The 24141-nt window shown below is 55.2% G+C and overlaps 1 protein-coding gene across 2 annotated transcripts in view; it reads left to right on the forward strand.

The window, feature by feature from the left end:
• Positions 1–22892: 22892 nt before the first annotated feature.
• Positions 22893–24141, forward strand: part of PCDH1 (protocadherin 1) — a 53066-nt gene continuing 51817 nt past the window's right edge. For both annotated transcript variants that reach the window (XM_056349475.1, XM_056349476.1), the window contains exon 1: positions 22893–23218. In XM_056349475.1, coding sequence (XP_056205450.1) covers positions 23155–23218 — 64 coding nt within the window. In that variant the 5' untranslated portion in view covers positions 22893–23154. The remainder of the gene's footprint in view (positions 23219–24141) is intronic.

Genomic DNA, 24141 nt, shown 5'->3' on the forward strand with positions numbered 1-24141 from the left:
CCAGGCAGGAGTGGTGGGTGAGGTGGGAGCCCTGCTCGGCGTAGGGCTGCAGTCCACCTCGGGAGGCTGTGCAGAACTCAGGCACGTTAGCAGATGCAAATTGCTCCATCCCTGTTCACCTGCTCCTCTTAGCTCTCCTACATGGCTCTGTGCACACGCCTGCTCTCCCAAAGGCAAATGTGAGAAAGCAGAGGCTGTTTGTCACCCTCTTTAAACCTGTGTGCAAGTGAGCATGGGGACACGCTCCTGGGCTGAATGCAGCTTACCTCCACCACAGAGTGCTGCCTGGAGGAGACCGAGTGGTCGACTGCAAGGGGGATTCTTACTTTGACTACAGAGGCTGCGTGATTTTGTGGGTCCCATGTGCTGTAGGGCTCTCTCCCCACTGCTAGCCTTGCTCACTCCGCTGGCAGTGGTGGCATACTGGGCAGAGGGGGCAACTGGGGCAGTGCTGAGACAGTGTTGGGCTCTCCCACTCCTGGTTGTACACTCCTTGAGCTTGTCAGGCCACTGGGCTGGGGGTGATGCAGGGAGCTACCTTGCAGAACTAAGCCAGGTTAAAATATATGTATATGTATGGCAAAAGGAAGGGCTATTTTTAGCCTGAATTAGCTCCTGGATCTGGATCTGACTCCCACTGTCAGTCTGCATGGCTGTGCCAGAAATGCTGGGTGGCACTGGGGCAGGAGCAAGGGGACGCGAGGCAGGGTGCCCTGAGCTGACATCGGTGCCAGTGCAGGCAGGACACAAATGGGGACACAGGGTCACCTCCCAGAGGCAATTGCACCAGTGCAGTCTGCCCAAGCCAGCTGGGGCACCAGGAGAGGCAGAGGTGCTCTGCCATCCCATCCCTAGCTGCATGGTCCTGCCACCCCAAGTCATGACAATCCAGACATGAGTCAGTTTGATGAAAAAAGGCTCCTTTTCTCTTTTTTTTTCTTTGCTGTATCACTTCCTAGCTGGATAGCTTGCTGAGCTCTCTGCTTCGCAGCCTCCCTGTGGCCAGTGCCAGCACAAGGAGGGAGTGAGACGGTTTATTCTTGAGGGAGATGGGCATTCTCTGCAGATGGGAGTATTTCTGCCGTCTTTTCCCTAGGGATATATCCAGCAGCAACAACCCCTCACTGCTCCCATAGCTTTCTAAGTCTTCAGGACACGTTTATCTGGTTTTCATGGGAACTTAAACGCATCTTAGCAGCCAGGGCCTGGCCAGTGCTTCAGCCTCAGAAACACAGGGAGGGCAGGAGCCTCCTGCCTGGGGTGCAAGGGAGCTGAGAGGGAAATCCATGGTGCATAAGGCACTGCATCTCACATCAGCTGCATGGCTCAATCTGTGCCATGCCTCGCTCACCAGCAGGCTGCAGGACTGTGCATGCTCCTTAGCCAGGGCTGCGCTGCCAGGTCCTGTTTGCTCCTGCAAACACCTGCCTTGTCTTTCTCTGTGGCTTGACTATCTGTAGCCAGGCAGAGGGGTTCATTGGCATGGATCTAGGTGCAACTTTGAGAAAGCCAAGAGCTAATGCTGCGAACCCTACGTGCCTCCTCAGGCAGGGGCTGAGGCCTAGTACTTCTTTGCACATCCATGAGCCATCAGTAGCACATCTCTCCTCCTCTGCTCAGGATCACAGCTGCCCTTTCCTCAGTGCTTGTAGGGATGCTAATGCTCACTTGCTATGGCTCCCGCATATTTCTTTTCAAAACACAAGTCTCAGTTTGGCAGGAACAGCCTGCACTGCTTGTTCCTAGTTATAACTCTCAGCTGGTTGTATTAAATAGGATGGTTGGATTGGCCTGTGCTGGTCTGAAGACTGCTGTCTCTTCATCACTATTTACTGCTCTGCCAGGCTCGTGTGTCAGCTGCAAATATTAGCAGCAAGATCTTAGATTTACTTCCAGACCACTGATGAAAATGTGGCATAGCAACAAACAGCACTTTTGCTGGTCTCCACATCCTCTGGGGAAGTTTCCAGCAAGAGAGTTTCAGGGTGCGGGGGTGGATTCATGGGTGGAGGGGACCACCTTGGGCTGGTAGGTGTGACACCCCCTGCCGTGACCACCATGCCTGGTCTCATGGGTGCTCCCACTGCCGCTGTGGGGTGACCCTGCAGCTGCTGTGCGGCTGTAAATCACTGCCCAGCATGTTTGCAGTGTCCGTCTTCTGCCACAGAGGTTCAGTGGCTGCTTCACCAGCAGTGCAACAAGTCTGGCAGCCCAGGCAGAGGGTGGAGCAGGGGCAGGAAACACTGTCCTCAAATTAGCCCACCCGGGTGTGAATCAGAGCCTTTCTTAACCCCAGCTATTCAACTACTGATTGATTGAATAAACATGCCATAATAACAGCTCATAGCCTGTAATGTGGCACCCATTATGTGCAGCCACCCTGATCCCAGAGCAGATACTGGCAGAAAGTATCTTGCTGCTCTGTACCCAGCAAGGAAACCCTGTGCAGGTGAGAAAACCTACACATAGCAAGATGAGGCTCTTACAGGCTTTTGAGCTTTGCCCCAGAAGGAGTCAGGCTGGTCCCTACCATGCCACCAACACACCTTCAGCATCATCGCTGTGTGAAAGAAGGGAAAACCTAGTCCTTGCTCTTGCTCTTTTTTTTTTTTTTTTTTGACATGAGATAGCAAGACTGCATGACTCAGTTCCTTGCAATGCAGCTCCTCTGTGGCTTCCTGTGTCTTGAGGACTGCCACTGGCTAAGCGTCACTATGTCGGTTTTGTCTCTAGCTAAATTCCTCTTCTGTGGGAAATGTGGGGTCCTCCAGGCTTGACATCCCCTGAGCAAATTGCCTGTCCTGTTAGAGGATGGGGTGATCTTGCGTGGGCCCCCAGGTCTCGCAAAAACAGGCAGCAGGACATGAAAGCCTGAATCCATGGAGGATGTATAGGGAGGATGGGTCACACTGGGGGAGTGAAATGAAGCCAAGCAAAGCCATCCTGAGCAAGAGCCTGCCTGCAGCTTTCCAAGGGGCTCTGGGTCCCATTCATTTGGTGGTCTGGTGCTGCTGCAGGAAGCCATGGGCTTTCTGGTGCTGACGGTATGCATGCTGCTCACTGGGGCTTGCTTGCATTTTCTCCACGTGGGCATTCAGAGCAGGTTTGCTCTGTGGGTCTGGTGCGAAGTGTGGCAGGCATTTTCATGCACTGATAATCTGTAACAATAGGGTGAAAATCTCTCCTGCATTGTTGTCAAGTTTCAAATCTCTGATGGATTGGAACAGAGACAAAGCTCTTCTGGTTTGCTCCTTTTTCATCTCTCATCATTTGGGCTGAGTGGGCAGATCTCTCCAGAGCTAGGCAGGCAGGGAGCTGCATGATGTTTTCTGGTTTCATGCTCTTTACACTGTGATGTGTCCTCCAGGACCTCTTGTTTCCATTTTGTTGGATGAGAGGCAGCATGTGGCCCATTGCTCCCCCTCAGATCCATTCCCTGAGGTCTCAGGTGTTTACCTGAGCAAGGGGAGCTGAAGGGAGCTGCTCCAGCATACCCAGCCTTCATGCTTCCCACAGCTCTTGAGGTGCTGCCTACCCAGAGATCAGAGGAATTGTAGTCTGTGTTGGCCATCCCCAAGAGTCCAGGAGCTTTCAAAGCAGGGAGCAAACCTTGCTCTTTATGGGCACTTTGATGAGTGCTGGTCAGAGGAGGAGGGGTGGGGGGATGAGTTTGCAGGATCTTTCTGGGGATGGGAGTGCTGCCCGTGCCTCCCTGATTCACGGGTGTCCACAGACCACCAGTTCCCTTCCCTGCAGTGGCTGGTGGGAAGGTGACATCTCTACCATCTAGAACTGGAGACACATTGTCTAAGGTGTTGCAGACTCAGGAGCATCTCTCCACCATCCTTATCCCTACATCTCCATCACTGCTGGTGCTGTATTCATCTGCCTCCAGTGCAGAACAGTCTGCATCAACAGAGCAAACATCACTACATCAACCCCACAGTGATGCCACTGCTGCAAGCCACCGCTACAATGCCCCTATCCCACCAGCCATGTCCCCCCACTTATAGTGTCCACCCCTAGCTCCCTAGCCCCGCTGCCATCAGCCCCATGTCCTTGCTGATGCATTTCTCCCAGGTCTGGCAGTTCCTTTGCTGCCCTGGGGAGAAGGCAGGGAAAGATACCAACCCTCTAGTATTTTCCTAGCCTGTCTCCCCCAGAGCTACACCTCCCACTGTGTCTGGAGGCAGCGCCGAGCTGCCAGCTGGGCTGAGCTTCTTGGGCACTCATCTCCACTGCGAGGGCTGCGCCATGGAGCCCACGCCGGCAGCACCAGGTCACGCCGCAAGACTCATTTATATTCCTTAGCGTGTGGTGGGTGCCTGTCTCTGCTCTGGGTGGTTCTGGCTCTCCGCTAGCAGGTGGCCTGCTGGAGTTTGCTGGCAGCCGTGAGGGGAGGGTATTTTTAGCTTTCCACTCCCTCTTGCTGTGGGCGGTATGTGGCATTTATTTGTCGTTAAAGTATTTGTAATTAGGGTAGCAGGCTGCTTACATGGCAGGAGTGATGGCATGGAGCTGAAACGTGCTAAAGGTACCATCACTAACCCCCAAGCCCCTGCGTGCTGGGGCAGCAGTTACACGGGCTCTCCCTGCTCCCATGCCCAAAGGTCCAGTTGACTCTCCCCATGTCATAGGGAAGCTGGATGTCTTGGTTGGAAATGCAAGAGACCCAAGTCAGCTGGTCATAAGCTGTAGATAGAAGCACAGGTGAAGTCCCAGGGTCACAAATCCATCTGTGTTTACGCCACCATTGAAGCCATGCTCAAGCTCTATGTGACAGCATTTGGGTGTCCTGCTTCCCCACACCCCTGGGAGATGCCATCTTTAATCAGGCAAGAGCTGCCTGCTCTTTCTAGCTTCCGTGTGTCTATGCCCAGGTTGGGCACGTTTTTTCTCATGCCAGCCCCTTGGCTCAGCTCCTGTTATTCCCAGGCCTGCATCCAAGATCCCTGCCTGCCTGTCCTGCTCCTCTGTGCCTGCCTGTGTGACTCCTGCACAGGTGTCTCCAGGGAGAAAACACCTTGTAGCTGTGAAATGGTGCCCTGCAGGAAAATGCTATCCAACCTGTCAGGGTAGTTCTCTGCAAGGAGTCCTGTGCCTTTCCCAAACCTCTGCAGATTGCTGGAGCCTCCCTGGCACATGAAGTCCTCACTGCAAGGATCACACATGCGCTGGTGTGGGGGAGAGCCCTGCTGGAGGCAGCTCCAGGGCATGGGGCCAGGCGTAGCATCATGCTGGGAACCCGAGCGGGAGCACTGCGCCTGCACGTGGAGTGCATGCAGGCTGCTGGCTGCACCAGTGGTCCTGGTGCAGGGCCAGGCTGCCGGGCTGTAGGCAAGCCCTGCACTCTGCAGCGTGGTGCGGAGGCTGAGTCCAGCCTCTCTGCCGGCCTTGGCTCCTTCTTGCATGGGTGTCACACCTCTGGCTCCGCTGACCACATGGACACATCCTGCTCCCCCCCATCTCCTTCTCCTCCAACCTGATTGCAGGGGCTGATTCCCTGTGAGCACGCTGAGGTGTGGTGTGTCAGAGCCAGACTTTCAGAAGCTGGCATCGGCCCAGGTTTGCTGCTGCAGCTCCTTGTGCTGGCATTAGAAACCCAGATCAGAGGCAGGGGGAGCATTAACTGGTGCTCGTGAGAGTACTGGCTGCGGGAAATGTGTGGAAATCAAACACAGGGGAGAAAACAGAGGCTGGGAAAGCAGATGCCAAGATGAACCTTGGAGACATCTCCCAGAGCTGAACAGGAGGGTGTCTTGGCTGTTTTGCTGCCTTGGACCTTCTGTTGCTCACCCCACAATAAGATGTGTGCTTGCACATATGTGCACATCTGTGTGAATGCACATACACCTGTCTGTGTGTGCAAGCTCACAGGTATCTTCCCTGCAGTGACACAGCTCTTGGGCAGCCTCCTTAGAAAGGACCTGTTGCAGCAGCCTCTCCGGTGCCTGCATGGCAGAGAGCAGACAAGAGGTGACTCACTCACTGCAGGGCCCGATGCCATGGGAGGCCTCGTTTCAGGTCCTGGCTGCACTAGGCTCCAAGTACGACCAGTGACAGCTCCTGGCTTGTGCCTACACCACGAGCTGTAGCAGGAGCCCAGGTTCAAAGGTGGTGTCTCACAACTGCACTGCTCCACCTGAGAACCTTCACACTGCCTAGGAAGAATGGAGGGCAAGATTTCTGCCAAACAGTAATGCATTTGGCTTCTGCATGTCCAAATTATATCCCCATACGAGTGGGAGCTTATGCTTTCATACGGATCCATGCCAGTGTTTCTTCAGGAGCTGAGCCACTGCTGGTACCTCAACACCACCAGTGTCTATACGCACACAGTGGAGCAGCAGAAACAGAGACATGCTCAGGATAGGTGCCTGCATGTTCCCAGAAAGGCAGGCTGCATCTCGGGGTCATCAGGCATTGTGAGCAACCAAGGGATATCATATTCCTAGGGCCCCTCAAGTCTTCTGCTCTTGTTGCAGCTGGGTGCCTGCAGCACTAGGTCTGGAGGAATGCCCATGGGTGCCGGGTGATGGACGAGCAGGCAAAGAAACCTTCCTGATGCAGGATGATGCAGTAACCGTGGATACCAGAAAGGTAATTGGCGAGAAAGAAAAAATCTGTAAAAGGCACCTGCTGCTGAATTCAGCCATCACGAAGCTCTTTGAGGTAGCTGCCGATTTACACATCAAAAGAGGAAACTGAGAAAAGCCTGCCCAAAGGTTGCAGCTGAACTGTGCTCAGGTCCTCACCCAGATGGCTACTGGCCTCAGAAGATGGGGTAGGATGCGTTTCTCCCAGCTCAAACTGCATCCCCGTTGAGTCTGCTCTGAGTTGTCCCTTTATAGGCTGTGGGGGAGGCAGACACCTCTGGAAGACAATTTGTGACATTCTCAGGTAACTCCAAGACAGGACTCTTGACTGCTCCTGGAGCAGCCTGTGGACACAGATCCTGGGATTTGGTTACATGAGGGAACAACTGGTGGGATGGAGAGCACCATGGCAAAGTTCTCATGGCCAGGGATCCCACACGTGTGTGGCCAGACAGGCACCATCTCTGACACCTTAGCAGCTGTGTTAGGGGTTGTTGTTGTCAGCCTTTTGTCTTGTGCTTTACACTGTCGCCTTGTCCCAGGCCTCACAGAAGGCTGGGCAGTGGAAGGGGCATTCTCCACCCAGGGCTCGTACCTACAAAATCCCATGGTTCCTTTCTTGCTCTCCCACCATCAAACGTTTTCAAAAGAGCTGGCACCACATGCACACCCCTAGCAGATCAGGATGGAAGGGATAGCTTTCTGAGTCGTGGAGTAAAAATGCTTTCTGAAGGATTGGCTGGAACCAGCCAGATGTTGCCACCATAGTTTTGCAGGCCCAAATATCTTCTCTGATAAAGCAAATTTTGGACCATCATCATCATCATTAGTTTAAGTTACACCTCCTTCTTCTGCTCATAGAGTTGGACCTGGAGGAGAACAAGACTGGGGTGCAGAAGGAGAAGGCTGAGAAGCTGTTTCACAAGGGACCTCTTCTTGAACTGTCTTTATCCTGCACGTGGCTAAGCTGGTAATGGGTGGGAGCAGAGGCTCAGCTGCAAGCCAGGGCTCAGAAGCTCTGGCTGCAGCACTCCAGGATGGCAACAGCAATTCCTGTGGTGTTTTACAACCTGTTAGTGGGGCAGACTGGCTCTTGGGGTCCTGCTGAAGGGGACAGGCATCATGTGGTCACCATCTGCTAATATGTTTGTCCATCCAGCTCCTGTCTTCTCTTGTTTCCTGGATGGTATCCACACATATTGGGTTTTGGACCTGCAGCCCTGCCTTCGCTGGGCTATCAGGAGGCTGTTGACTGCCAGCAGCCTCCACTGTCCTATTCCAAAAATCAGCTCCCAGGGCAGCTTCTCTGGCACAAGGGATGGGGCCAGGGCTAAGCCCCCCTGAAGTCTTGGTGCTTGCAAGGAAGGGATGTACCCTTCCATGCTCACCCAGCAGCCCCCTGCAGCTTTGGCCATGGCATTTCCAGCCAGCAAGCCTCTAGGAAGCTGTTTGCCAAATACAACAAAACCAGCTGCAGCTGATTACACTGGCTTGTCCTCCTTCAGGGACGTGGCGGTGAGGAGCAAATGTCCAACATCCAGCGTGGAGTGCCTGGCTGTCTCACTGTGCAGGGAAGAGAGGAGCATCCCATATCACCTAAGACCTGCCACAGCCAGCCAAAGCCAGGAGCCCTGCTCAGAAACCAGGGCCAGGCTGGAGATATCCACTGCTCCCAGGGAGCAGGGGGAGCAGAGTGGTGGCCTGGCGAGGCAGAAGCAGCGTGTGGCCGGCTGGACCCGGCCTCAGATGCAGCCCACATTAGCAGCCTGCCTGGAGTCTGTGTATTAGCCGTGAATTAATGTCCTGCAGAGACTGGGAACCAGGATCATGTGGGGATTAAAGAGGCATTACCCCTTTGTTAAGGCTGATGTTTTGGGGATAATCTGGAAGCTTTAGCTAATACATTATTACAGAAACTCCTTCAATCACAGCGGCAGACAGTAAGCAGATTTGGATATTACTGCATAACTGTGCACAGGCCTGCTGCTGCTATTCTTCTTTGCCTGGGCAGCATCATGGCACAGCCGTGTGTGTCCTGCCCTGGGAGCTCGCCAAGGACCCCATGGTGGCCTCGTCTCTTAGAAGAGATCCCTGTCTGGAGATGCTACAAGCACAACCGAAGGAAGACTGCATCCTGGCAGGGGTGCTCAGTGCTCCTCTGGGGAAATCAGCAACTTCAGAGCCACTCAAGAGGCTTTATCCATGGTGGAGTGCACCAGGAGCTCCAGCCCAGGTACCTGAATCCCCAGACCAAGTACCGTGAAGCATCTCTGAGCCAGTGAAGCTGGTAGCGTTGGCACAAATCTTTCCTTGGTGCTCCTGCCCTGTTGGATCTGATGCTGCTTGGACCTCAGAACTGCTCCATTCTCTTTTCTCAAGAACCACAGCAGGTCTAACACAAGATAGCCTTTCTCCATCCCAATGTGGACAGCAGCACCAGAATTTGGGGTTTGTGGAAGAAGCCATTTGGAAGATGCTGCAGGACTTCACACATGGCTTCTTGACACTGATTTCCCAAGCCTCATTGGGACTTTGGTGGAGATGCGTTCCCAGTTTTCTGTTTCTCCATCACATATTGTGTCTCCTCAGGTGTGATGCCCCAGGGCACAGGTGGCTGCCAGGGATGCTTTCCTAAATCCTGGCTGGGAGGCTGCATGAAGCTCATGTGTTCAACAGTTCATTGCTGACCTGGACTGTGCAGGTGGGGCCAGGCCCTCAGGTGCTCATCAGCACAAATCATGGCAAGACACTGATGGTCCGCAAAGTCCCTCTCCTCTGGCTGAGGATGCCAGTGGTCTGCAAGCAATATGCCAGTCTCTCTTCCTGGGAGCCCTCCACCCTGCCCAGGTTCCTGCCTGCTGGCAGATTGTCCTGAAGCTCAGCACTTCCCATCCCTCCACAAAAGCTTACAGAAATAGGGAAGTCATAAGGAAAGATCACAAAATCCTGCTGGGAGTAGTCCCCTGGGTACGTGGCATGGTGTCTGCAGAAGGGCATGTGGAGCAGGAGGCAGCACCTGTGAAATGAAGGTTGAGGTGGGAGAAAAACAGCAGCTGCGGGAGCTGTTCCTGCTGGGGTATCAGCTCGCTGCTCCAATGCTGTCCACACCGGGTGGTACTACCTTCCCCACCTATGCACCCCTGCACATCCACTTCCCAAGCCTTGCCGTGCCACCTCAGCACACAGAGCACATAATTTATGCATACCCAAAGCTCACGCTTGCCCTAGCATCAACATGAACCCAAGCCCTCGCCCTAAGCAGAGTGGCATGCCCTTTCCCTTCCCATGGAGGTCCCTGTTTAGGCTGTCCTGCCCTGTAAATCTGGCACAAACCAGAGCTGGGCTTAATCTCAGTCCCTGCTTGTGACTTTGCCCGATGCTGCCTCGCGGGGATGCTGTGATTCCCACACGGCAAGCCCGCAGACATGGAGGCAGGTGATTAAAGCTGCCCCACCTGGGAATGAAGGAAGGGCAGTTCTCACTGCAGCACACCTCCTAGAAGTGGTGGGTGGAGGTGACGGAGGCTAAACCGTGGCCCTGCAGAGCTGCGGGAAAGGCAGAGACCTGAATGTGCCAGTGTGCAATGTGATGGGACTCGGGCTCACGCCTGCTTAGCAGTGCTTTGGGGACAACTGGGAAGAGAAACAGGGAAGGTTCATATTGCTTTTATGGCAGATGCATGAAATTGTTTGAGCCAAATGCTGTTGAGGAAATAGATATTAACCTCCAGAGAGCTAACAAAAAGAAAGAGAAAACGCAGCGGGTAAAACGTGGGATGGAAATTGGGAGGCAGAGATGGCTGAGAGCACACAGAGCCGATGTGATGCATGCGCAGGGGAGCCTGCTGGGAATGGGGCTGTGGAGGAAAGTTGGTGAAGCTGTGGGACCACATGGCCAAACTGAGGCATCCCAAAATGAAATCCTCGTGCAGGAGCAGGGAGCCATGTTCCTGAGCTCATCTTCCTCAGGCAAGGAAGCAAAAGACAGAGATGAAGGATTCAAAGCCACGATGCTGGAATGCACAAAAGGTAGCAAATCCCCGAGCCCGGGTGACACATCTGGAGTCCTCAAAGAGCTAAAAACAAAGTGACTAAGCTCTTAGCAATAACACACAAATTCACATCCTCCAACTATTGGACCGGGGGCAGTAAATGCTGGGCCTACATTTTAAAGAAGGCCCCGGGGTGTGCTAGGGATTACAAACCAATAAGCTTTGCTTCAGCGCAAGGAAACGGTTGAAACAATTATGCAGAAAAGTAATTAGAAATCTCATAGAGCAGGGGTTCCTGAGCTGCTGTATCCAGCCACTTCAAACGAGTGCACATCGCCTGAGCAGCTCCCTTTTCTAGGCCAGGTTATTTGTAGGTCTGGTCCCCTCATGGGCACACAAGTTCTGTTGCCCATGCAACAGGAGGCACAGTTTGGAGCCAGGGTGGAGGGGCTGGCAGCAAGCAGGGCTGCCATGAAGCTGTGGGCAGACCCCAGGGGCTCGGGGCCAGCAGGACCCTTATCAGACAGAGGGGTATAGACTCTGCCAGGTTGCTGGTACCTACACTAACAGCAGCAGGTCAGACCCAGAACAGCCCAGGGCATGCAGCTTTGTCCCTGCGCTCCAAAAAGTCACTTTCCTCTTCATTTCCCCAAGATGCTGCATCTGGCATGGATGCTCTCCATAAACAAGGAGGGGATTGCTGTGAGGAAGGAGCACATTCAAGTATGGAAGGGAACCTGCTGTTAGTGCACAGACAAGGAAGTTGCCGTGGGAGCACTGGGCAGCTCCATCCCTGGTGTTTCTGCATGTCTGCACATCAGGATCTGGCCCCTAACTGAGAACTGGCCCCTGCCACCAGCACCGTGGCTCAGAGGTACTGCAGTGCTGGGAAGATGCTGGAAGCCATGCAGGAGGTTGCCATTTGCTCATGTCGTGCCTCTTCCTCTTCCAGGGTACCTTCTGCACCTCCCCACAGCCACCCGCCAGTTATGGGGTCACCACAAAGAACATAAATCCTGCAGAGCTTGCTCCCATTAGTGAAATCAGCCAAGAGGTAAAATTGCTTCATTTCCTTAGAAAACCAGGCTGAAATACAAGGAACATAAGCAAAACACCGAAATGACCAAATAGCCATCAGTCCCCTGCAGCCAGCCAGCATGTCTGTGAGTGGGCTGGTTGCACCGGTGGGGATTGGGCATGCTGCCTTCCATTGATGCTGGTTTGGGTTATAATTTTTCCATGCTAACAATAGCAATTGCAAAACAAAAACATATTATGGGATCTGTTGTATCACTTCCTCCCCTCCCACTTTCCTAAATAGGTGGTGGGGCATGGAAAGGTTCATAGGGTTTTAAATACCTGACTCAGACTGAAAAAAAAACACCCCAAAAAAACCCCAAACCAGCTCAGAAAGACTTTTCTTTAATACCTTTTGTGACAAAGCTCCTGCAAGGAACTTCAGGCCCTTGGGACCAGAGGTCCTGATGCTCAGAGAGTACCTCTTTGCCTGCTCCAGTCCTTTGGAGCTCACCATACCCCCAAACCAGCCCTGCTGAACCCCTAGTTGTTAAGAGATGGGGGTACAGGCAGCCAGCCAGCACAGATGAATGTTTCTGCCCTGGGCTTTTCTTGGCAGAACGAAGAGCAAGCACCTCCCTCAAGGGCCTCCTCTGCCTGCCTTGTGCCCTGGGGCGTTCATGCACCTTTCTCTAGAGCATTTGCACAGGGCACCACAGAGACTGCAGGCTAGTCTGGAGGGATGCTGGTCTAGAAATCCCTGCTGCAGCTTCCCACAACATATGCCAAGGGGCCTGAGGACAAGAAATCAGGAGGGACCCCCGCCCTGGCTCTTAACTGTTGAGAAAGTAGGACAGGTCTCCCAGGCTCTCCTGTGCTCCTTCCATCACTCCCAGCATCTCTCCAGTTCACTCCTGCCTAACCCTGCCCTCTTTTGCTCCACCAATGCAATCCGTAAACTCAATAGTCCCTGATTTAACTGCACCCCTTTAGCTGGGTCTGCCTGGTGTCTCACAGGGCACTAATACTGCAGGCATGGAGTCACAAAGAGCTTTTGCTAGGGAAGGGCAGGGAAGAGGAGCACACTGCCCAGCCTGGGAACTGCCCCTTCAGCCCAACTAAAACTGCCGCCGCAGACAGCTCAGGAGCCTCTTGGTGCTTGATGAGGCACTTGCACTCTCTGACATCCCCAAGATGGACCAGAAGGTGATAAGCACCATGCACATCACCACTGGATCTGGTGCTGGTGTCCCTGCAGTATTGACGTGGTGGAGCAGTGGTGTTACAATTGCCCTGTCCTCCCTATATCTCCTACACCTTCCATAATTGCACCATCACAACCGTCTGTGGGGCCCCACTGAGGTGGAGTGTGTTTTGTACAAGGGCCAACAGCTGGGCTTTCACTTGGGACCAGCCCTGCTTCAGCTTGATGGGTTTTGAACCCACAGGGCAGCCCCTACACAGAGTAGGGGAGCAGGAGGTGGAGTGCAGTGTCCCCTTCCCCCTTGTGTTTCAGCAGCCTGTGTGCTGGGTGTATCTTGCATCCTCTGTCCCCCATCTGCTATCTCTCCTCATGGAGCACCCTGGTGACACCAGCATGCTGCCCCCTTCACCTTTCGCCACTTACAAGGGACTGAGCAGCTCCCTGCGCCACTTCACAACACCCTTTGTCTGCAGCTTTTCAGCCCACTCCAGGTCCAAGTGACACTGCTGTAATCACGCCAAGAGATTTAATTTTGTGAGCACAACATAATGCGATCAAGTTCACTAAAAACGTCTCGCTGAGACCCAGGTCAACACTCTCCAGTGTTTTTCCTCTCTCTGCTCTTCTACCCTTCTCCTTCAAAATGTGTCCAGCACACAGAGCCCTCTCAAACCCCAGTGGCGCTTCCCATGCTTGGTTCCACTTACATTGCTTTCACGTCTCATGCACAGTGCCACTGAGCTTGCTGGGTGGGAGAGATCAGTTTCTTGCCACACAGCACCAAATTCACTTTCCTCTGGCTCTTACCAAAGCTGCCTGTGACACCTCTCTGACTCAGAGAGCCATCTCCATACTCTGGCTTGGGATGCCATGACTTCAGAAAGGCTTTCCTTGCTGCCTGCTGGCCAGGTCATGGTGGTTTTGCCAGGGACCTTGGATGGATGGATGGGATCTCATTATCCAAACCTCCCCTCCAGATTGTCTAAGGACATTGGTTTTACTTCTTGCTATGGAGAAGACCCAGACACCAAGGTTGCCTTTTCTTCTTTGGCCCCTAGATCCTACAGCTCAAAGCCTTTTGTCATTAAAGCTTTGATTACTGTGGGCCAGGATGGAGTTGGAGGGCCAGGGCAAGGCTCTGGCCATGAGAGGGGTAACAGGAAAAACATCCCCCCCATGTTGGTGACTGTCCCCATCACTCCCTAGAAAGACACAGACTGCCTCAAAAGCCTAGTCCCTATCTTCTCCAGTCCCTGTGTGTCTCTTTACACCCCATCACTCCTTGCTCTCAGTCCATCCCATCGATGTGCCCACCTTGCACTTTCTCATTTCACAGCTCTTAAATCCAGGCACACTCCACCCATTTCCAAAACTAGCCCCTGGGCAGCGGAGTCCAGAGCTGGGCACAGCACCTGGGCCAATGCACCATCGCCTCTGCAAGAGGGCACGCCAGGCATGCTGCTTGCCCCCCTCCCAGACTCCAGCAAGGAAACATCTCCCTGTCACCCTTTGCAAGCTCTGGCCTGGAGGTAGCCACCCTATTTTCCAGGGGCTAAGCTTGTCTCTGGGTCACCCCACATCATTGCTAGCCCTAGCAGAGGGCAGGGTCCAGTTCTAGCAGTGCAGGGCCAGCTCACGCCCTGTGCCAGGCCACCAGTGACGCATGCTGCAGGCGGTGGCCGTGGACTTGTTTGCCTGCCTTGCTCTCTCACCCCCTCACTTGCCAGGCTCACACGCATGTGGGCTGCAGTGCCCCTCAGGGGCCCTTGCACCATGCCAAGGGAGCTTTTCTTATCTTCACAGGAATTAAAACCTTTCCAAAATCAAAGTGCTTGGGTGGCTTTGAAGAGTTTCCTCTGGAGACGAAATAAGGCTGTTTGCAAGCGTGAGCAATTGCTGCTGAAGCTGGAGCTCCTGGTGGGACAGTGGGCTGCTGGTGAGCTCTGGGCCAGGTCAGTGGTCCTGCTGCTACCCCAAGCTGGGCACTTTGGTGACCTCAGCAGGCTTGAGGCCAAGGGAGCCATCCTCCAGGCTGAAACTCCCCCCCTCAGACAGTGCCCACCAACACAGGGCTTTTCTAATTCCTTTCTAACTGGCCGCATGCTGGCAATTGTGTGGCATGAAAGACAACTAACAAAGGAACATTTTAGAGGATTATGTGGAGATGCTATAGATGTTCAAAGGGCACCCTGCACAATAATGTGCTGCACAAATCCTCAAGTCTCCAGGACCCACAGGGCCCATCTGGAAGGGAAAAATAAATGCAAGGGCCAGTGCAGCAAATCAGTCTGAAGAAAGCTTCGCCTCCTGGAGGAAACTACCCAGACTGGGCTGTTCTGCTTTGAGATGCTGGATGAACAGTAGAAGTGGACAGACCAGAGACAATCTTGCTGTGGGCTTGATCTGGGGCTCCCCAGCACAGGCTGTACCTGCCAGCATGCCCTGGGGACCAGAGAATGCCTGGGAAGCCAGTATGCATGTAGATTATTTGTTGTTTGATATTTTCCCTTTAATGCTTTTGTCCTAAAATAAACATACAAAAGTTCAGGGCCCTGCAGGTTGTGTCTGTTAGCAAGAGAAACGGATGACTGAGTCAGTTATTGCTTTGGAGCAATCGATGCTATTTGTTTACTAGGATGGGCAAAGTCTAGTCTCCCTGGGCATGTCTTGCTCACAGCTCCTCATAAGCCTGCCCCAAAGCTGTCTTGTCACCCTGCCCACACAACCCTGCCCGCTCTCCTCTGCCTCCCTGGTCTTCCTGCTTGTGGGAAGAGCCCACTCAGCTGCATGGCACCACGCAAATCAGCTGACAGGCTGCTGCACAGGTCAGGGGGTCTCCTGGGCTTTGGGGACAGAAAGACTTTGTCAAGGAGCAGGAGAGGCGAAGGCCCACACTGGATCCCAGCCTGGGGTGGTGATGCTCAGGGACAAGAGGAAGCAGGATGTGTTGTGCGCTGTGTTACCCATGAGTCCATCACCCCGGCACCTGGGCACAAGCAGGGAGCGTACAGAGCACAGAAACACTCACCACATGCATCCCATATGCAGTATGCTACCCACTGCATCCCGGGTCCAGCTGATCCCCACACCAGCACAGATACCCTGGCACATCCATCAGCCTCATGCGCCCCAGCCTCGCATGAAGATCCCTACACAAGGATCCCACCACACTGCAGGTCTCCAGACCTCCCAGTTCAGGCTCATTCTCTCCCTAGGGATATGCTGTTCCTTCATGGGCTCAATCAAGGGCCCTGTGGACAGCCCTGCTGTGCAGGGATCCCACTGCTGGGAACTGCATCCCTTGTGAGAGTCTCAGTTAGACTTTTCAGCAGAGTTTGTCACTTGTTTAGCACTGCATTCCCCTTGGAATCTCATTCAAGTGTCTCTGGATTTTGCCCTGGAAGAGTGTTGGCTCTGGGATACTGGAGAGCAAACAAGCAGAGATAAAGGGACAGCATCATCCTGTCAGAGCGAAAACAACTCTCCAACCTCCATGCCAGTGATTGCAAAGGCCACACAGGTCCACTACTGCCATCACCTCCCACTCCAGCCCCTTGCTGGCCCCAGGCCTCTGCCTGTGCTCCTGCCTGGTGGTGCAAGGGGAGCCACGTGCCTTCTCCAGCAGGCAGCACACCAACCTCCCACCAGATACTGCCACATGCCCTCAGTATTTCTCCATTTCCAGCCCCATGCTCTCCTGGTCTTCCCTATCCATGAGGTCCTAGTGTCAGGGCTGCCTGTTCCGTGCCCACAGTGATCTTGTTTCCACCCTGCTGGTGCTCATGGCACCTTGGGGTCCCTGTCCTCCACCTCTTCTCCTCTGCTGTCTCCATCCACTAATCTTGCCTTGGGCCCCCACCTCTCAGCCTGTTCCCACCATCTCCTGCCAAGTCCATGCTGACCCTGAGTTCTCCATCTTCTAGTGTCCATGCACGTGGTCTGCCTGCCCCTACCGTGGTGCCTGGGGCATGGTTGGTACCCAGCACCCTCCCTGCCATGATGCCTGCTCCTGATGTGACCCTGAGCCCTGCAGAAGCACATTTGACAGCACAGCTAGCCAGGGCTCCCTGAGATGTGCCTGTCCTGCCAGGAGTGGGGCTGAGGGGAGCCCAAACTCTCCCTTTCTCCATACACAGAGCAGCTCCTCTCCTGCCCAACCTGTGTGGGCAAGTCAGAACGTGAGTTTTCTGCTCCTGTGTCTCCTGTTGCCCATGTAAGTCACACTGGGCAGGGCAGGTCTGATCTGGTCTCCTCTTCCCAAGCTTCCTCCTTCCTCCCTTAGACCAGCTAAGAGGCAGGATCTGTGGGGAGAGGTCACGGCTGCCTTGACAGCTGACGACTCCTGTTCTGAGGATGTGGAAACCTCTTTTCACCAGTGCTTGCTCATAGAGACTGTCTCCAGGGCTGGACCATCTACCAACAGCAGCTGGAGGATGTCTGGAGGTGAGCTTACAAGCAGGAGAATATTGGAGCCTAACAAAAGCAGGAAATGGATGTAATTCTCCTTGTGGAGGAAGTATGAGTAGCAGATCCCCCAGAGGAGGTGAGGCCAGCTTAAAGAGCAGCAGGGATGTGGCAGATTCAGCTAATTGCTTGCAAAGCTGTGCTTCCAGACATCTTCCCTCTTTCTGCTCCTGTGCAGCTTGTCCTCTCTTTGGGCCAACTCTGCTGGACCCCGTGCTAAGCCCCAGGAGCAAAAATTTGAGTCTGTAGGGTAACAAACGGAGTGCCAGAGGCAGGGGATGGGAGGGAGGCCACCACAGCCCAAGTCCCTGGCATGGGCATGGTGCTGGGAACAGCAGGAGCTGCCCCTTGCGAGTGGCTCACAGTCCAGGGAAGTAAAGCATCCCCATGGGCTTCTGATAGTCTGATAATCTCTGGGAAGCTCCTGTCAAGTCTGAATCCCAAGACCAGCTCGGGCTTTGGGCACCAAAGCTCAATTTTCCAGCAGGGTTTCAGTTTTGGTGCTCTGCTGTTTCTACTTGAAGAAATCTCTGGTGCGGCAGCAGATGGGTGGAGATTGGAGAAACCTTCCGGTTCTCTGCAGAAGTCTGCCTGAACCCTGAAGCAAGAGATTGATTAATCATTGCTTGAATAATTGCAGGGCACTGCAGACAATCTGTTCCCAACGGCCTGTGAAGGGAAGGGATGAGTTGGACGATTGGGCCCTGAGAGGCCAGGGGAGGTCACTCACCCCAGCCCATTCGCACATCAGCCTCAGAGTTACTCCCAGAAGCAGGATTAAAAGGTTTCTTTTTAAAAAAGAGATCTATCTCTTTACAAAATCTTGAGCAATGCTGTGAGCCCATCAGCTCCCTGAGACAAGCTCTTCCAACCTTCAAATGCTTTCACCACTAGGACACTGGCTTTCAATTCAAGACTGAATCTGCCTCTCTTCAGCTCCCAGCCCACTCTTGTATGCCTTTCTGTGGGATTTAACAGTTCCCCACTATCTTTTCCACGTGGCAGAACATAGGCCAGGTCCTCAGATCACCTGACAACATACTTTTTAACACGCATAACATCATTAGACCTGGCTTTCCAGCCCATGGTCAGGTCTGCAGTGCTCCTCCAAGCTCCCCCGGTACTTCCCTGCCTTCCTCCCAGTGTGGGTGCCCGATGCAGCACGCCGGCAGCGAGCCATTTACTCACTCTCCCCTTTCAGACACCCACAGCAGGGTGCACCAAGTTCATTTTGGGGTACCTGTTCTTCCCTAATTCCTTTTCCACAAACAGATCTGCTTCACTGGAAGAGGCAGATACTCCTGAGACGACTTCAAATGAGCTCCCTTGGTTGCTGGTTAAAAGGCAGTGTTCATATCTCCACCCCGTATAGGCATGCCGAGAGTCACTGCTTTCCAAGATCTAGCCTGCAGGCTTAACATGCAAGCTTCATTTCCAGATATATTCCTGTGTTTATCTGTATTCAAATACACCCTGACCATTTAACCAGGTGATTCAGCATGAAACCATCCTCGCTCCTTTCTATCTCATCATTCTTGGTGTCATTTTCAAGCTTTACCAGCAAAGATTTCGTATCTTCATCTACATCATTGATAAAAATGTTTAATAGCAGTGGACAAAGAACGGGTCCCCAGAGGGAGGGAGGTAGAAATAGTGCTACTTACTGATATCTACCCATTAGCAACTACCTCTGAGATCTGCCAGGGAAGCATTTTTAATCCATCTAATATGTGCCCTGTTAATTCCTTATAATGCAAGTTTTAATCAAAATGTCAGGTGGAAGTAAGTCAAATGCCTCGGAGAGATCCGAGTGTACTATATCAACACAATTGCCTTTCTCAACCAAACCAGTAATCCTGTCAGAAAAAGACAACAGGTTTGTGTGATAAGCCCCACCATCCATGCCACCACGCTGGCTGTAGCTCCTGATTCTGGGGGCCTCACATTACCATTTGTTCCTCCAGCCAGGGATCCACGTGTGGACCGAACACCCACTGGACACCAGCAAACCCCACTGAGTAATAACCTCACCCCCTTCTCCTAGCTTATTATCCATGTTTCTTCCTCATTTGCAGTGATGTTTTGGGGACGGTGGTCCCTGAGGAAAAGGGTGAGCTTTCAAGGTTGGACAAAGAGTTCTGTGATGTTCAGCCCCAAGGGTCCAGCCCAGTAGGAGCTTCCAGCGTGGCAGTGGTGGGGCCCTTGTGGCCCTGAGATGCGAGGCGGGCTGAGCACCGTGGGAGGACCAGAGCTCAGGGGCTTCCCCGGCTTGCAGGATCTTTCATCCTCCGTCACCACAAAGCTGGGCCAGATCTGCATTTGCAGCAGCCCACAGAAGCTGCCTCTGTTGTCTTATTTTTGTTATTTTTGAGAGGATATTTTAGCGCTGAGCACATTCCCTCCTGTTGCCATGGCAGCCATGACAGGGGTTATATACCGTGAGAAAAATACCAAAATTAATGAGTGAGTGAAAGTGCAGCCAAGAGAAAAACAAGGTTAAAAAAAGAGTTAAAACAGTAATAAAAACAATCTCCCAATAATTTGGCAGCAAGCGTCCCACAGGCAAGACAGGCAGTGACCATCCGAGCCGTTCAGGCCCTCCATCGATCCCGGCACAGGGGTTGGCCACCTGCATCCCATGGCCAGCACATCTCCTGGCTATGCCCGCCAGCACGGCATGGTCCAAGAGACGCACCTCTCCCACAGCATCCCGCTTACGCTCTGGATCGGGCTGAAGCCGCCCAGCCCCTTCCCCCGCAAATCTGCAGCCCTTCATTACGTGGTAGGCATGCGGAGGAGAAGTTCTTTAAAGTGCTCATTTCCTTGCATTTGGGTTTTGAGGATCTTTTTGTTTTTAATTGTAGAAACAAGCGAATTGTCAGAACATCTGTGTTATTAGCATTTGCTGCCCAAATCCGCGCTGCTGCTTCTCCTGTGGAGCCCAGAGCTGATAAGAGAGAGAACAGAAGAGCCTTTGAACTCCTTGCAGCAGACGGCAGCCAGGTTGCTGCGTGTGTGTGTTGGGGAGGGGGTATTTATTCTCTTGTAAGGTTCATTTGCTCTCCGTGTTTCCCTTTCTTCTCGCTTTCCCAGAGATTTAGCTGGATGCTCGTCCCTCGCAGGCTTTGTTCTTCTGACAAGGCCCCACCGGCACCACGAAGCAGCTGTCTCTGCGTGATGCTGGAGCATCCCAGCACGGGGTACCCACTGCACAGGGCAAGCCAGCGCCTCCAGCAGCATCTCCAGGGTTGGTGGCACTGTTAGCACTGGGGCAGGTGTGTGGGAAGGGTCTGGAGGGTCTCACAAAAAAACTCTGTGACCAAGGCTGTGGTTTGATGGTTTCCCATTGCTTAGACTAGCCCTGCTTTCTGGGAAATGGCCAAGACAAGGTAAGGACTGGTGACTTATACTGTAAGACCCAAGCAAAGGGAGGATAGGCAATGCCAGCATCAGGCTTTCCTTGCTGCCAGACGGCAACAGGCACTCTGGGAGGAGCCCAGTTTCTTTCAAAGGCAGCAGGCACAGGACGAAGGTGGAGACAGACAAATCAGCCCTGGGATGCCACGTCTTTGGCCTTCCACCATGTCCCGTGGCCAGCAAGTGTTGGCACTGCAAAGGGCTTTGCCAGGCAGCTCCTATGGGTTGCAGAGAGGCAGCTCCTGAGACTGGGGCACTTTTTCCCTCCATAACCTTAGAGCCTGGACCTGCCTCTCAGAAACATGCCTGAGCAAAGGCTGCAGATGGCAGTCACTGGTCCCACACACATAGGCAGCATCTAGTAACCTTCGTGCATGCTCAGCTTCCCTGGGTGCTCCCAGCGCAGCCTCTCAACTAGCTGTGTCTCTTGCCAAATGGAAAGCTCTGGTCACCAGCGATCTCTTACGGTTGCCTTTACTGCTCCACAGACAGCCTTGGATCCACAGTGTCACTTCCTCGGTTCTTCCCTTTGCTACAGTCCTTCAAAGAGGGCTGCCAGTGACTGACAGATTAAATCTCACGTTGTTTCCAGAGAGTTTAATTCCTTCTCTCTGTCCAGCTCCCCAGCTCACACTGTATCAGCAGGGTAAACCCTGACAAACCCCGCAGCTCCTTTCTCTGCCCTTCTGTGGTGGGCTTTGACCTTCCCCGGGTTCTCACTTCTCATCTCCTGCTAAATTGGCTTCACAAGAATTGACACCCTGAAAAAACAACACGCAGAAGAAGACGCCGACATGGAGAAGCGGACGTCTCTGCAGGAACAGAGATGGCCCTGCCACAGGAAAGTCTCAGAGACCTGGATTTTTCACCCAGAGGGGATGACTCTCCAGCCCCTCTTCCACCCGGCAGCAAGAAGCCCTGCCAGGGGCTGAGCTCCCTTCTTGCCGGGAAAAGCAGGGTTGCTCCGGGCTGAGCCGGAGCCAGGGCTGCTCCGAGAAGCCGGCGCAGCCTCTAGATGGTGCAGCGATCGCAGCCGAGCTGAGCATGTGTGCAGCCGAGGGAGCTGCGCAACAGGTTGGCGAAGCTCCGCGGGAGGCAGCGCTCCTGTCCTCCCGCTGCGGGGGAGCGGGGGGGGACCGTCCAGCACCCTGGCGACAAACCTGCGCTGCAACCGTCCGAGAAGGCGGGGGCAGATTGGTGAGGGGGGGGGCTGCAGCCCTGTGGGGTGCCCAGCCCCCGCAGGGTGCCAGGAGCCACCCAAGCATTTCCATCCGAGAGCGCTGAGGCCTTAGGCAGGGCCAGGCTGCAGAGCCAGGCCGTGGGCAGGGAGCACCGGCTCTCCTCGCAGGAGCACAGAGGCCAGTGGAGGCCTGGAGGGAAGGGGTCCCCCTGGAGCACGATGTCCCCTGGTCCCCCGGGTCTTGCACTTGCCCACCTGAGGTCCCACGGGGGCCATCTGGGCAGTGAGGACCCGGCTGAGGTAGCACAGCTTGCGAAGGCATTGTGAGGGCAGCCGGGAGCTTGCAGGTGCTCTGGGGAGCTGGCAGGTGCTCGCTGTTCCCAGCATCCTGCAACACAAGCAGGATTCACCACGGTGTGACGGGAGGGGACAATTGCTTTTCCAGGCCCCACTACCTCGCCCCGACAGGGCTGCAGGAGCCATTGCTTGCTGGCTGCCTGCCAGGAGCCCTGCTCGGCTGGGGGGATCTGAGGAGGGGTGGGCGCAGCCCCCCGGTGGGCTCGCTCCCACGAAGGGGCCCTCTCCTTAGCAGAGCGGGTGCGCTGCTCTCCGGGCCCCCTTCCCCGCGCGGCGGGGCTGTGGAAGTGCAAAGCACCAGGTGGAAAAATCAATGAATGAATAAATTAAAAACATCAAGAGGGGAGTGAAAGAAGAGACTCATCCCACACGTGTGCGGGCCAGGAGTGGAGGGGCCCCCGGGGGTGAAGGGGTCCTGGGTGGCTCCGAGGATCCCCCCCTCGCTACCGCCACGGGGCTTGGCGCGGTGCCTGCAGCCCGGAGCCGGGCGGTGCGAGGGGCAGGCGGCTCTGCCCGGCAGCCGGTGCCCGCTCGGCCCGGCCCGGCTGGGCTGGGGATCTGATAAGGAGCCGGAGCTCCACCTCCCCGTGGTGGCGGCGAGAGGCGGAGGCAGCGGGGGGGGCGGGGGGGAAGGGGCCGTGCCTGCGCTGCGCTTCCCTTGCACATCCTCACACACACCGAGGGACGGAGGCGGGCACGGACGGAGCTGCCCACCGGGGCTGCCGCCAGCCCTGCCGCCGCCGCTCCGCCGGAGGAACCGCAGCCCCGGCCCGGGGGAGGGGGGCGGTTCCCACGGGACAATTTTTTTTTGCCCCCCCCCCTTTTTCTTTTTCTTTTTTTTTTTTTTTTAATTGGGTTTTCATCCGTGAATAACGATCGAGAGGAGCCGGGGGGTTGGGGGGAGCCCGGTCCCGGTGGGGAGGAGGCGATGCAGACGCCGCTGGATCAGCGCGCAAAGGGCCGGCACGGAGCGCAGCGCTGTCCGCATCCAAGTAAGAGCTGCGGCAGGGCCGGGAGCCCGCAGCCGCGGAGGGCTGCGGAGCTGTGCGGAGCGGTGCGGGGCGGTGCGGGGTGCCCCGGGCGGGAACCCGCCGCTGTGCGGGAGCTCGGGGCCGGGCGGCGGCGGGAGCGGCGCTGGCGAGCATCCTGCTGCCCTCCGCGCCGGGATGCGCGGGCGGCGGCACCGGGGGCGCGGGGCTCGCGGGCAGCAGCGGCCGGGCGGCTCCCGGTTACCGGTCTCGCCCGGCGCTGCCACTTGTTGTGCGGCGCGGGAGCGGAGCCAGCTCCGGCCCGGGCAGGGTGGGCGGCGTGGGGTGACTGTGGGTGCGCGGCTGTGTCGGGGGGAGCTCGTGTTTTTCCGCCCCCTCCGCTTCCCGTCGGGGGTGGCTCTGGGTGTGTGTGTCCTTTCCACCCCTGGGTGTGTGCGCTCGGGGCGGGTGCTCGGGGTGCGCGATGCGTGGGAGCGAGAGAAGTTGCGGGTGAGCTGGGAACCGGGGCGGGCGCTGGGTGCTGGGAGCGGGGCTGTGCCTGTGCGAGGGGCGCGGGGTGCGGAGGCCGGCAGGTGTGCGCGCCCCTGGCCGTCGCGGGGGTCCCTGCCTGTGCCTGTGCCGCCGGGCTGGGGGGCTGCGGGGGCGGTGTGCGTGTCGAGGAGCGGGCTGCGCTGGCGTGCGGGGAGGGAGGTGTGTGCTGGTGTGTGTTATGGGAGCGGGGTGTGTGTGTGTGCGAGTGTGTCAGCGGGATGTGCATGCCTGCGCCTTCGAAAATCTGTTTCCCTGCCTGTATGCGAGGCTGAGTGGGAAGCCGGGGCTGGGAGAGCGGCTCCCGCGTGTTTTCCACGGGTGTCTGCGTGTGTGTGTATATATGTGTGTGCGTGTGTGTGTGCGCGGGGCTGGCGGGAGGGTCCGCGTTCATCCCC

The sequence above is a fragment of the Falco biarmicus genome, chromosome 8 (genome assembly GCF_023638135.1).
Source record: "Falco biarmicus isolate bFalBia1 chromosome 8, bFalBia1.pri, whole genome shotgun sequence".
In the NCBI taxonomy this organism is placed as follows: Eukaryota; Metazoa; Chordata; class Aves; order Falconiformes; family Falconidae; genus Falco; species Falco biarmicus.